Source organism: Medicago sativa, chromosome 1 (genome assembly GCF_051527215.1).
Source record: "Medicago sativa cultivar Bolivia chromosome 1, Bolivia_mono, whole genome shotgun sequence".
NCBI classification, from domain to species: Eukaryota; Viridiplantae; Streptophyta; class Magnoliopsida; order Fabales; family Fabaceae; genus Medicago; species Medicago sativa.
In genome coordinates, this window is record NC_140749.1 from 71,479,428 (window position 1) to 71,493,895 (window position 14,468).

The following is a 14,468-nucleotide window of genomic DNA, read 5'->3' on the forward strand; positions in this document are numbered from 1 at the left end:
AGAATATGACACAATGAAGTTATCTTGGCTCACCTTAACTATGCATGAGATACCCTATGTTGCACACTTTCTCTTCGTTTTTGGTTTACTTGACCTTACAAGTTTCTCTATAAGTTCAATCTGATCACACTACGATGAATCTAAACTTTTCAATTACACTTTAAAATATGTGTCATAGATATAGTGGAGGGTTGAGTGTCTTTGTGATTGTTATCCATAGTTTGAGAATGAATATCAAGTTTTAAGATGATTCTGATCTTTTTCAAGCAATCTAATTTTTTGCTTCTGATCTTTTTGGGATTTGATTCTGATGCAAAATTATTGTTGTTGGGTACGAGAGAGATTAATATTGTCTTCATTTGAATGATGGTTCCCTTTATAGAGTTTTGTCTTGGTGTGCAAGTCAAAAGCTAGCCGTTTTATTTTGGTAACCAAGTTACTCGTTGAACCGTCATAATATTCCTAAAAACTCTAAAGCCCTTTAAAAAGGCTTAAAAACCCTTTAGAAGGACTCAGACGCCTCCAGATGGGCTCTTGAGCCACCAGGCGCGTCTTTCCAAAAGGACGCCGCCTTTCTTAGCTTCTAGAAACTTCCAGAAAGCGCCTGAAACACTTAAACCGCCTAAGGTCAGCTAAAAAGACCAAAAGCTCAGCTTTCTTGAGGCTGAAGTCACGCTAAAACAAGCCCACAAGGAGACTATAAATATCACCCTTGAGAGCTTCCTCAAGGCATCCAATAATCAATCTAAACCCTAGAATACGATACTGGACACTAGTATCCTCTATTGTGCTTTTCGCAAGTACACTCGTGAAACTAACCATTATTCCATAAGATTTGATTTCCAGCTTATGATCTTTGATTCTAATCTTCTTGTGCACCTTTGGCTATGTTTCTTTCATCATTCCATTTCAATCTTTGCTTCTGAATTTCTGCTTCTGATGTCATTCTGATCTCGAGAATTTCAATCTTTTGTATCCCTTGACTTGCAATTCGTATCTACCTGATCTGCAACCTCAGGTGCAATTAATTTTGACTTCTAAGATGACAATCAATGTTGAACACCAATTGCCAACTTATTGGTTTAGTCGTTAAGCTCTTTTGATCTACAATTTAATGTCTAATTTAAAGTTCCTTTGTATAGAAGAATTTTGTTCAGGAGATTGACATGAATATTTTCATCTCATATTTCCTTATTCAATCTTGCTCTTCAATTTTGTAGTACCTATGAGACGGTTCTAACTCGTTCTGAAGTACTTCTGGTCATTATGAAGTCCTTCTTAGCACTTGGTGTTGTTAAGATTTTCATATTTCTTTGAATATTTGTGCATTTGTAATATCATGTATGTTTCAAAGAACACTTAAAAAAACTTGTTAAAAAAAAAAATACGTATCAGAATCAATTTGATCACTACATTCAATGAAGCTTGTTATCATTAAAACATCAACTTAAGAAGGATTTTGCAATTTTATTAGAAAACATTACGTATCAGAATCACATTGATCCTTTTTTGACACAAATAAGTCCATTTTCTCAAACCACAAGATAACTTATTACACTCTTGTACAAAAGACGTTGGAAGAGAGAGTTTTTTAATGTGGGGCTTAAATAATGAAGTCAGATAAAAGCTTCATAATTAAATGAGATATTTCTTCATTTTTACTAATTTTGAGATTGAATTTAGTTTTTAAACAACATGAATATGACCTCATTTAGACAAGTGTAATTTAAGATATGACATTTTCTTTGAGCATTGATGAACATACTATGTTGTTTCCGCTTGTAGAAAGGATTCAATTGTTTGCAATTGATTTCTTTATTTCGCTTTAAGGTTTTATATATTTAAAGGAAGGTAATTCTTGTGTTTTGACATGTTATTGGGTTACGCTCTATCGTAACTTAATTTATTAGGTCAGATTTCTTTCGTTAGAGATTTCTTATATTTTATTTCATTTCAATTAATGTTTCTTTTGTTTTTCGGGGTATAGTTTTAGGGAGCTTCTACGGTGCAGTCAGTAAACTGACTTTTTGAAAAAGTTAATTTTGATTTTAATGTTTGATTCATTTTTAAATTGTTGATTAATGATTAATTATCAATAGTAATTCATCTAATAATGTTTGCAACATCTTGGATTACAATTACTATTTTATCGTTGGAATCTTTAACATGCAAACAGAGTTGATGATAAAATCTAAGTGTTACACTTTGTGGAGTGTTACACTTAAAATAAGGTAGGATAAAATTAGATTAAGTGTAATCTTGTTAATCTAATCTATTGATGATACTATGAGGATTGAACTTTTGATGTCATTGTACAAAGAGTGGGGTGTTACTCACTACATTTTTGATGTTATAGGGTTAACTTCACCAGAAAAGTCATTCTCACGACTTCACCATAGAATTTTCCATTTATATTCTTTTTTCATTAATATTTTAACACGTTAAAGTCAATTTGAGTTAGCGGTACCACCGTACCAATATAATTTAGGTGACTTTTCCTTCTCTAGCGCTTCATGCATTTGCTAAAAACAAACTAAAAAAATGCATATCCTTAATATTTTCCATTGTTTAATTGTTATTCTGGTAATTGAACGGAAAAGGAAATACGTAGGTAAATATTAGGAGAGGACTTGGTCATGGCTCGTGAGAGGTAAGTCTAGTGGAATTAGGCTCACATATTAAGAGGGCAGCATAGTGCATAGATCACCTATTTGAATTTATATCCTATGTAAATTTTATGTATAGGTGATGAAATAAAATTGAAAAGCAGGTCAGCCCCACGTGGAAACTTCCAAAGGTTAAAGGTAACCTCCACCAAATAAGTATCATTTAATTCGTCAGATTTTAAGAAAAAGGTTAAGCAAAAGGATGGAGAGACTGTGAAGGAAAGCAAACTAGAGAGCGAGAGAAAATGTGCTGTTTCAAGGAAATAATAAGGAAAATTCTATTTTTCATAGCCATTTTGAAAATACTCTTTTTTTTTTATATTTTTATTGGATGGAGGTGGAAATGGAAAATATATTTTTATTGGAGGGAGGTGGAAATGGAAAGAAAAGAGAAGTATAGAAAAAGGTTTACTTGTAATTTTAACTATGCAATGTTGATCCTTTGATTTTTATGAGCCATTTTTGCCTCTTTATGTTTTTCTTATTTTTAATTAAAATTTTCATTTAAAATTAAAAACAAACTTGTCAAAAATGTAAACGTGAGAGTGGATGAAGTCCTTAATTAAAATTTCTTCTTTTTTTGTAGCTTTTTTTGGTGATTTTAATGTTTAAAAAAAGTCACGCCAACTATTATAGCTAGTTATGCCGCATCAATAAATGATAAAACATATAAGGGATCAAAACATGAAGAAGAAAATATGGAGGTCAAAATTGCACAATCGTTATACTTAAAAGGCCAAAAGTGTAGTCATGTTAAAAGATATACAATGCAATTCGTTAATTATAACGTTTTTTTTGAGAAGAAAGAACAAAGTTTAAATCACGTATCTTAAAATGACTTCTTTTTTTGAAAAATAAAAAGGGGGAACACATACAATATACAAGTTAAAAAAAAAATTAATAAAAAGGGGGAAGACATACTGCATACAAGTTAGGGAGATTCAACTTCGTTAATGATTTACAATATAATTTAAATTATAGAGGGTGTAAGCGGAAGAACCAACATATATGTCAAACCGCAATTTAGTAGAAAAAGTGTCTATAAATATAAGTTTCATTTTAAGTAGTTAGATATATTTATTTATTATTCCTCTAAAAAAAGATAAAATTTATTTATTATTCTAAATATAATATAAATTAACATTACCAAATATCTTGAAAGATAAAAGGTGAATATTACACACATTTATATACTCAAATATTTTAGAAACTTTTTAAAAAAGTAATTTAGAAACATCTATACACAAGATAGACGACACATACACATTAATATATAGACACATTTACCTGTTTTTTTTTTAATATATGTGAAAATTTGCAAATGGTTTTATAAAAATGGAGGAAGGTTAGTGTACATGTGTGTATATTATTATATTATATTATATTATATTATACAAGTAATAGTATAGGATGAAAAACAAAGAGAAAATAAATGGGACAAGTAAGTCTAAAAATTAGATTTGTGAAGTATTAATGACGAAGTGTATGGTGGCAGATGCAACATTGAAGAAGTGCAATAAAAGGAGCATTGTTTCAGTTGGGTAGGTCTACCTTTTCATAATGGAATGCTTTCAATAAGTTTCAACTTACTCATTTGAATGAACCCACACCCTTCTTCTCTCTTATTCCTCACACAAATTTTCCCTTTGTTCAAACCCAAACAAAGCCAAAAATTAAATCGTTCAAACTGCATGTAGCAGTACTTCATCATGCACCATCATCAATACATATGAATCAAATGCATATTCAGACAATGATGATTTGATGCTGAAAGTTCAAAAGAGTCTCTGAGCAACACCTTAATTAATTCTTCTCACCAACCTTTCCCTTCTTTATCATTAATACTATTACCACAGAAAACTTCAAACAAGTCATTTTCCAACTTTTCCTTTCATTTTCTTCTTTTGAGTTGATGTTTTAGCATGGTAATGCACATGAAAATCACATTTTTCCTCTGTGTCTTCTGTGTTTGCTTCTAATAGTTTTCTATCTTGTTCTTGTCTTTCTTTCCTTGCATTGAAAGATATGGATATTGTTGGGAGAAAGACTCTGCATCTTCTTCGTCTTCTGACTTTCTTCATTGCCATACTTCTACAAAGAGGTACTGTGGCTGAATCATCCAGCATCCAAAACTACACAAAGTATAGACAAATTAGTAGCTTAAGGCTTGAAAGGATTAATAAGCACTTAGACAAGATTAACAAGCCTCCTGTTCTGACCATTGAGGTAATGTTATTTATTGCCATTAATGTTTCATATAATGTGTTTATAGTGGTTGAGATTTTAATGACCATGCACACAAAATAAATGTTTTTGTTTTCCTTCCCTTTTTTTTTTGTTTATAATTTTTTTTTAATTATCTTTTTTTGGTTGGTGTTATTAATTTCAGAGCCCAGATGGAGATCTTATAGATTGTGTCCACAAAAGAAAACAACTAGCTTTGGATCACCCACTTTTCAAGAGTCACAAGATCCAGGTACAACTATTGGAAGTTGACTATTGAATATGAATTGATAATTAATGTAACACATAATATTTTTTTTTAGGCTAATGTTAACTTGTGCCCTCAAGGCACATGTTAAGATACTCATTATAGAAATACACATATCAAAAGGCGTGCATTCAACTTCTTAAAAGTTGTTATATTGTGTTTTCCAATGCAAAATTGCTCTATTTAGGTTGCTTAACATGTGCCCTAAGGGCACAAGTTAACATGACCCTTTTTTTATTGTGTTTAACATGTCTTTATAAAATGGACTTGATAAATAAAGAAAGTCAATGTTTATAAACTTTTTTAAACTTTATCTCTTCTAAATGTATGGCTTGAATTTTTTTCAACACAGAAAGTGCCAAGTGAAATGCCAAGAGGTATGAAAATAGAGAATGGTGATGGTAATAATGTGGAGGTGGGAAAAGGAAAAGAGGGGGTAAGAAACAACGCATGGCAAATGTGGCATCGAAATGGGACTAGGTGTCCAAAGGGAACGGTTCCTATTCGGAGGAGTACAGTACATGATGTGTTGAGAGCAAAATCTTTGTATGATTATGGAAAAAAACGAACACAAATTCCACTCTCTCGGAGCAGTGATGCACCTGATGTATTCTCTGGCAATGGTCATGAGGTATGTATGTGGTTCCCCTACAATGATCTTACTATTATTACATGGCTATATACTTTGATGATTTCAATCTAGATATATTATGGAAAATAATGCTACGTGGTTTGGATAATGACTTCTATAGAATGAAAATAATGATATGTGGATTGAATAGTGACTTCTATAGGTTAATACATAATTAGGGGTGCATCTATATAGTCTTGGAAATATAACCATCATAGTGTGACATTAGGTGCTTCTAAATTAGTCCTAAACTTTATTTAGTAATGAAGAGAAGAAATGTGGCTTGGAAGGGAAAACCGCTGAAAGTTGGTCGGTCAGTTCATAAGGAATAGTATTAGTAATCACCAAAGTCGTTAAATACTTAACACCAATAATATCATTACCAAATAAATGTCAAATAATTGAGTATTAAATTCTTACATTTTTTCAAAAGAAATAAACGATTAGATTACTATAAACTTTAGGTGAATATAATTTAATAAATGTCATCAATTCGCTCACAATCTTATTAGAGCATCGGTATTTCGGTCTAAGCCTAAATATTTTCTACTTCCCTCCTCGTTGTATTGACCTATTATTTTGAATGAAATGTTATAAGTTTACTTTAGCTAAAAAAAATGTCATCAATTTAAAAAAGTGTGTGATTACTCTTTATATACTCAAAACTATAGTAATGAAGAAGAAAAAATATATGTTTGATACACTCTTTATATAATTTTACCTTATGACATTAAAGATTTAGATGTAATGATAACTAAATCATGAATGCAAGGGTTAAAATAGTATAAAATTTGATGGAAAATGTAATTTTCACGGATAGATCTAGCTGCTATCAAATGATTCTAGTTGATCCTTAATTAATTAAACTTCAAGTTGTGATCTTCTCATTATATTAAAATGTTAACAAGATCAATTTTTCTTTTCATCACTCAATAAAGTTGTAATTCAACTAGACACCGAATCGTCTTAATAAATTTTTAATTTTAGAATTGAATGTAATCAAGATTGCTTTATTTGTACTTCAAGTCATATTATCTTTTCTTACACTCTTAAACTTTGTTAAACATTGTTGTGATTTAACAAATGTTTTTTTAATCATAATAGTAGTAATTTATTATTTCTAATGGAAGAAGACTTTGCACTAATTATATGTACTCATAATTAAAAAAATATATTGTTCGTGTGCAGCATGCGATCGCGTACACAGGATCATCACAAGAGATCTACGGTGCAAAAGCATCAATAAGTGTGTGGGATCCATCTATTGAAGTGATGAACGAGTTCAGTCTCTCCCAAATTTGGGTCCTCTCAGGTTCCTTTGATGGTCCTGATCTTAACAGCATCGAAGCTGGATGGCAGGTACTCCTTCTGACTTCTAGTATTTCAATTTTTTAATGTAGTTACATTACATATAATTAAGATTAAATTCCAACTTACAAAATCAGGTATTAATTTATTGCCTGACAGTGTATATTATACTATAGTACTAGTATATATAGTATAGACACACTCATTTTCAGTTGGTTCCTTGAAGCAACATTTCATGTATTAATTAAATTATAAGTGATACTTAGGTAACACGGCACATATTATATTCAATGTATAGAAAGTAGAAACAGGAATATACTAATTTTATTTAATGAAATGGTCTCTGAAGCTTTGCTTATTCTACTAGTCAGGTCAGTCCGGAGCTTTATGGTGACAACAGACCCAGATTATTCACATATTGGACGGTCAGGATTTCTTCTCTCCTGCATGTGTCTATATATTTAAATTGCTAGTTTTTAAAGTAGTTTATTAGAGTGTGAAAAGTAATAGTCTAACTTATTTAACTAAAAAATTAGGCCCACAAAAATTATTAGGCCAAATGCTAGCTTTGTTACTGTTCTCTATTAGCCCAAATCATACTTTGATTATCTTTTGAATTTTGCTCTCCACCCAGCACATTTTGCTCGCACCCTGCAGCCATGCCCAAAATGCCTATGCGCTAGTTAACTTGCGCAAGTGTAAATTAATGCGCATGTTAAGTAACGCTGCGCAAGTTAAGTGGCGCAAAGCTACTTTTTTTTAAATTTATTTACTATTTTCAAATTATGTTATAAACTTTATTCAAAATTATTTTGTTTATATTAACTTTATTCAAATTATGTTATTTTCTTAACTTTATTAACTTTATTCTAAATTATTTTATTAACTTTATTTTGAAATTATTTTGTTTACATTAATCTAAATTATTTTCTTAATTTTATTCTAAATTATTGATTCGATATTATTCTTTAAATTAATACAAATATAAATAAAGGTAAATACAACATTAGAAACTAAAAGCAAATATAAAACAAAGGAACAAAATTGAGGCATAAATAATATCTCATTTTATTAATAATTCATACATTACATTACAATAATTCATACAATAAGTTTGAACTTATTCACTAAATCTACTTATTTTCTCCTTGGGGTAAAAAGTGAACAATCTTCGTGGGGTAAAATAGTGAGCAGCCTTCTTGGGGAAAATACATCATCAACCATTGGGCTAAATTTAAATATGTTTTTTTTACCACAAGAAGTTCTTTTTACCCACGGTAAAAAGTTCCTGCGGTTAAAAAAACAGGTTTAAAATTATCCCAAGGGTCGATCACTTCCCCAAGTCGGCTACTCACTATTTTACCCCACGAAAATTGATCACTTTTTACCCCAAAGAGAATATTGAAAAAAAAAAGGAAAGAAGAGAAATAGAGGGAGAGAGTGAGGAGGGGGAGAAAGTGAGATGGTGTGAGGAATTAGGGAAGTATGGAGAGGTATTTATAGGTAGAAATGGGAGCCTAGGTTGTAACTACCATAAATGTGGTAAAAAAAATGTGTGAAGGTTGTAAAAAACGTGTAGATTGAAGGTTGAAAATGTGACCACCGTCCACAAAAACGTGTGTTCTTGAGCATAGACCACCGGCCAACGTGCGTGAGTTAACTCGTGCATAGGCCAGTGGTGCGTGACTTAAGTCACGCATGGCTTACAACTTGCGTTAGTTAAGTCACGCATGGCTTACAACGTGCGATAGTTAAGTCACGCTGCGTGACTTAACTAACGCAAGGATATATTTGGAAGCAGTGCAGGGTGCGAGCAAAATGTGCTGGGTGGAGAGCAAAAATCTTATCTTTTTTGAGGAGGGGGTTTAAATTGGAATGATAGAAAAGAGGGCATAGTAAGATCAGGATAAAAGTTTCAGCTACTTTTTGTATAGGGAAATGTTAGCAATGTTAGTAGTTATGTTAGTTTCTCGGGATTGAACTCCTTCAACGTCCCTTTGTTCACCAACCGAACTACCTACGTGGAGTTGATTAGGTTTAAGCTATAATTAGCTACAGTTAATTAAGTTGTAAATTTTTTGTTCTTTATAAATCTTACATACAGTAGTTGTTTATTTGGTGATGCAGAGTGACTCTTATCAAGCAACCGGATGTTACAATCTTCTTTGTGCTGGTTTTATTCAAACCAATAGTAAAATAGCTATTGGAGCTGCCATTTCTCCTGTTTCTGCTTATGCTGGCAACCAATATGACATTTCAATCCTCATTTGGAAGGTCAATATTTCTTCCACATACAAATTCATTTTTTTTTTAAATGGAAAAAATATAAATTATTATTTATTAAAACGGCACAAATAGTTAGTTTACTAAGAAAATTTGAATATTGAATAAGATCAAATTTTTACCTTTGAATTGATACTTTATGGTCACGCGCAGATTCATTAAAACAAAAATGTCTCACTTTTTATCAAAAGAATAAAATTGCATAAATTATAGGATAATTTTTTCACATTTTTTTATTGTTGTCAATATGAATTAGGATCCAAGAGTAGGGAATTGGTGGATGAGTTTTGGCGACAACACATTGGTAGGGTATTGGCCAGCGGAGCTATTCACACACTTAGCCGATCACGCCACCATGGTAGAATGGGGTGGCGAGGTGGTGAACTCACGGACCGACGGCCGACACACCTCCACCCAGATGGGTTCGGGCCACTTCGCCGAGGATGGTTTCGGAAAAGCAAGCTACTTTCGGAACCTTGAGATTGTGGACATTGATAACACTCTTAGCTCAGTGCAAAGCATCTCAACCTTAGCTGAAAATACAAATTGTTATGATATTCAAAACTCCTATAGCAACGAATGGGGCACATACTTCTATTATGGTGGGCCTGGGAATAATCCTAAGTGTCCATGATTTTTAGTTGACGTACATATAAATTCAATTGGACACGTATAGTTTGGTTTCAAATTTGTCCCACGTCTAAGTAATGTCTTCTTGTTACATTCTTTCCTTGTACGTAATTAAAGAATTATTTGTGCTGTTTCCATCCTTGTTTTGTTTACTTTGGAAGATATTGTGAATTCTGAACCCAAAAACATGATAGGGAATGGCAATTTTGAATCATGTTTTATTTCACTTTAATTTTCTTAAATATATAATCACAACATACTAGTATCATGGAGAATTTATACAATCTTCCGGTGGATAGCAATGTTTGGCAAATTGCAGAAGGCCTCAACTATAGCTGCACGTAATATGCCTAATCCATTACTTGACGTTGTTGGTTTTAAACATTAATGAGTGAATTTCTCTTCCCCACTCCACCCCATTCTCCTAACTCGTAATCCCCTCGAAATTACTCATGTCTGAATTTCATAATCCAAATTAGGGGTGGGCAATTACTGACAAACCGATTACAACCGACCGACCAAACTGAAAACTACACACACGGCGCGGGTTTTATTGGGTTACGGGTGGAATAGGTCGTTTAGGAATTTTGGGGTCATCGGTGATCGAAGTGAACCATTATCATATTTTTCTCCTAAGCTCAATTCTCCCAAAGCCCAAACCCAAAGCAAAGTTGTTTCCTTTTCCACTATAAATTGCAATGCTTCAACTCAAATTGAAGAAAACCCTAGTGATGGTTGTTTTAGCTAGTGTACTAAATTGTCGTCAAGTAGTAAAACTTATAAAGTTTGTTTCCACATTGATTGTGAAATCCTATGTTACAACAATGAATATGATTAGAATTATGTAACTTGGGAAAACGAAAGGAAATAGAGAAAACGATGATTATGTCATGTTTGCTTTCCCTTTCTTTCAATGTTTGGTAACTGGCTCCAATGACTACAATTGCCTATATGGTTTCACGACGTTTGAACAAAATATAGTTAGGCCAACGCATTGGTTACTAGCACGCTTCTCCGGTTACAACCCCCTAATGTTTTAAGTGAGTATATACTCTTTGAATGTTTGAATGAAGCGCCAAACTATTGTCACAAAAGCATAACAGAATTTTCTAAAGTTACCATAGATTGAACAATTATAATTAGTGCAAATCTCAAAGTCACGATTAATAGTCATGTAGATTGGATCATTTCGTGAACATTCATAAACGCACGAAAGGTATTAAGAACAAATTATAATTGAATAAAACCAAACAAAAAATTGCATTCAAAGGTAACTCAATAGGTTACATGGTTCATCTACATGACCTAACCTAGAAAATTAGTTACTTATGCTATATAAACACAAAGAAAAGTATATGTAAAGAAATACATGAATGTGGAGCGCACTTGGTTGATCGCCTGCGGGATGAGTAGCACTTTGGTGCCATAGCTTTGGTGTCATAGCTTGCATCTCCACCACACACACACACATCACACACACATCCCCACACACATCCACACACATCAATGGCCAGGATTTCCCCAATGGCACCAAAACTATGTCAGGGAAGTATTTCCCCTGCGGGATGCCTCTGAATGCTTCTTTGGAGATCACGATCAAGGGCATTGGAGAGATGATAGCCCGACATGTGGATCCCTCTCGAAGGTTACGAGGTAATAAAACTAAACGTCTTACTAGGAAACAAAAGCGAAGGCAACAAAGGAAACACATTTTGTTAAAGATGCTACAAGCACTGCGATTAATTGCCAAAATCCAAAAATGTGGGTAGATGGGAAGTTTCATTGCCTGAAGTGTCTAAAGCTTTATGTTAAATTTTTTCCGGCCATTGCTGAAAGCATTCCTAACAAAGAGTTGTCCTCAACAATAAGCCAGTCGAGGAAATCCCACCAATCGTAGATAAGGTTGCTGGTACAACAGGGTTAGGCGATCGTGAACCAGAGTATGAAGAAGGAGCATTTGAATCATGTAATCCCACTAATGAAGGTTTCCAACTTAAATCCCAGGCTGATCTACAGACTTTTAACGAAGTCCTCTATTTTGTTCTTTGATAATTCCAAGTATATTGATCGGCAGTGGCGGAGCCAGGAATCTCATAGAGCCTGGGCGAAAAATATATGCAAAAAAATTTAAAAGAGAGGTTCGTCTAACCTTTAGTTGTTTACAAGAGTCAAAAACAGGCTGCAGAGTCTTATACTACCATGTATTTTTTCTGATGTATGAACAACCTTAACTCTTGGGAAACAGCCAAGAGATTGGCTCTGGTTTATGATCGAAAATGTTCCACTGATGATTGCTTGGCTCCCCACAACAGAAGCTAGAATAGCTAAGATAAGCACCGGCCATCTCACGCTTTCTGCAGCCAAAATTTTGTATAATGTTTTCTATAATATGCTATTGTAGCAGGTAATAACAACCATAAGAGTTTTGAAAACCAGGAAAGGCATTGCAAATAAATTCATTTATACTACAAGTTAGTAATTTCCTATAAAAAGTGATATATGGCAATGAATACCTGGAACGGAGACATAGTAGCTGATTCGTAGATCAGCATTGTGATGCTGTGACAAGTACGCAGCTTGACCAGGGGGAAGGGCCACACCGATAAACCGGAGTAAGTAAAGTCTGAACATTGACTGTTTCAATTACAGTTCGAACTCATATACTCCTGGTCGATTCAACCGAAACTGAAGTTCATTAACTACTTGAACCCAATCACTTGCTACAACTTACTTGTAAAACATTGTGAAATAAGGGGGATAGGATTCTTACCGGAAATGGTTGGGGTAAGCACTCCATCCCCAATTACCATACAAGTACCAAGAAGAACCACAATCAGAAGAGCAGTATGCAAAGTCTTATACTTCTCAAGCAGCATCTTAAATTTAGAATATTCTTTCTCTGGAGGCTCTTCCATCTTATATGAAGAAAGTGCTTCATCAGCATGCTGTCTGTTTGGTAAAAGACTAACTTTTGCATGCCTACAAATCAATGAATAAAGAGCAAAAGTACCACCTGCATAATCACACATACATGAAAATCATCATCAGGAAAATCATCATATTAGTTTCTCTTATTTGTTGAAACTTAAATCCTTACCTTCCCCATTATCATCAGCTCTAAGAACAACAAACACATATTTGAAGAGTGGAATCAATGTAAGAGTCCAGAAAACAAAAGAAAGTGTGCCATAAATCTCTTCATTAAATTCACTGTTTGGAAAACCATACGAATCTTGACTTATTATTATTAATCACAAATTAACTTCTTCATAATATCAAAGTCAAAACCGAACAGATCACAAAAATTTCTTCATGATAATTTCATAAATTGAAATAGCAGCTAGATTAATTAGCAACAGTACTACTTAATTACTTAATTAGAGTTGAATTTATAGTAATTAAACAATGAAATTAGCAAAAAACAGAGTAAAATACTAAAAATGATGAAAATCAAAATTATACCTTGATGCGAGGGAGAGAGGAGCAGAGGAATAGATGGAGTTGTTGTTCTTCCAGATCTGGTTGATGAGTCGTTTCCCGAAGGTAGTGATCGCTCCGCTGCTCGAATTGGCTGCCATACAACCACCGCGAGAGAGAGCCAGAGAAGTGAGTACGCGTGCGATGTCTTTGCCCAGTTTGCCCAATTTTTTTTGTTTGAAGTGTGTAAATGAGCCTATGGGTAGTGAGGAAACTACGGATCGAGCCCGGGCGACCGCCCAGGGTCGCCGGGCGCTGTCTCCGCCACTGTTGATCGGTTAATGGTTATAGGACATATGTTGTCAGACAACTGACTTGTTAGTTTATTTTGCATTCATTTTTTTATGGTTGCCTTTTTTTTATTAAAAAATGTGTATTTTTGTTTTCAGTATTAATGCAAGAGGCGGCTATTTATTTATTTATTTATTTATTCTTGTTTGTAGAATAAGCTGATAATGTGTAAAATTTTGAAACCATTGTATAAAGGTTATCATGTTATCGGATCGCCTCTGTCACAAGTCATGCAATAAAACGGAAAAGGATTGTCTCCCGTGAATTATTTTTCTAGTTTTCTTCTGTGAGAAATCTTAGCCATTCATTTCTTTTAATAACATATCATTGGCTATTTTTTTTTTTTGGTGGAAACATATCATTGGCTATTTATTAATAAAACAATTGAATCATATAGGTTGTCTTTTTTCTTTCATTCCTTCTTCACGAACAATATCATCTTTCTTACTCACAACTCACCAACCCATCAGGTTCCAATTTTTGTGTGGTTTTTCATCCAATCTGCGATTTTCTTAGGTGATTCGGCGACAAAAAATAAAAGAGAATGAAAAGGAAGAATTAGAAGTAGAAGTAAAGATGAACAATGGAAATCAATTTCCCAGCAATCAATCTAAAACAAACTTCTTTACGAAACTCAGAATTTAAATCTCCTTCTCTCACTCTATCTCTCTCTCAATCAAGAAAAGAATAA

At 33.3% G+C, this 14,468-nt stretch overlaps 2 protein-coding genes across 7 annotated transcripts; one reads left to right on the top strand and one right to left on the bottom strand.

The window, feature by feature from the left end:
• Window positions 1-4,062: 4,062 nt before the first annotated feature.
• Window positions 4,063-10,236, top strand: LOC146957023 (protein neprosin-like). Of its 2 annotated transcripts, XM_085733489.1 has the most exons (8): window positions 4,063-4,207; window positions 4,766-4,892; window positions 5,056-5,142; window positions 5,510-5,788; window positions 6,977-7,147; window positions 7,468-7,521; window positions 9,224-9,370; window positions 9,636-10,236. In XM_085733489.1, the coding sequence occupies exons 1-8, from the start codon at window positions 4,140-4,142 to the stop codon at window positions 10,011-10,013; spliced, it is 1,311 nt and encodes a 436-aa protein (XP_085589615.1). In that variant the 5' UTR covers window positions 4,063-4,139; the 3' UTR covers window positions 10,014-10,236. The 2 variants fall into 2 exon arrangements, with proteins under 2 accessions (XP_085589615.1, XP_085589607.1); XM_085733481.1 differs by lacking the exon at window positions 4,063-4,207 and having other exon boundaries at window positions 4,216-4,892.
• Window positions 10,237-12,113: 1,877 nt separating this feature from the next.
• On the bottom strand, window positions 12,114-13,803 carry LOC146957024 (potassium transporter 2-like). Of its 5 annotated transcripts, none has more exons than XM_085733509.1 (5): window positions 13,472-13,803; window positions 13,107-13,219; window positions 12,780-13,022; window positions 12,523-12,675; window positions 12,114-12,363 (listed from the first exon to the last, which is right to left on the bottom strand). In XM_085733509.1, exons 1-4 carry the CDS (start codon window positions 13,585-13,587, stop codon window positions 12,653-12,655), a joined length of 495 nt encoding a protein of 164 aa, XP_085589635.1. In that variant the 5' UTR covers window positions 13,588-13,803; the 3' UTR covers window positions 12,114-12,363; window positions 12,523-12,652. The 5 variants fall into 5 exon arrangements, 3 of the variants coding, with proteins under 3 accessions (XP_085589635.1, XP_085589630.1, XP_085589624.1); XM_085733504.1 differs by having other exon boundaries at window positions 12,523-12,694; XR_015021791.1 differs by lacking the exon at window positions 13,107-13,219.
• Between the last annotated feature and the right edge of the window lie 665 nt (window positions 13,804-14,468).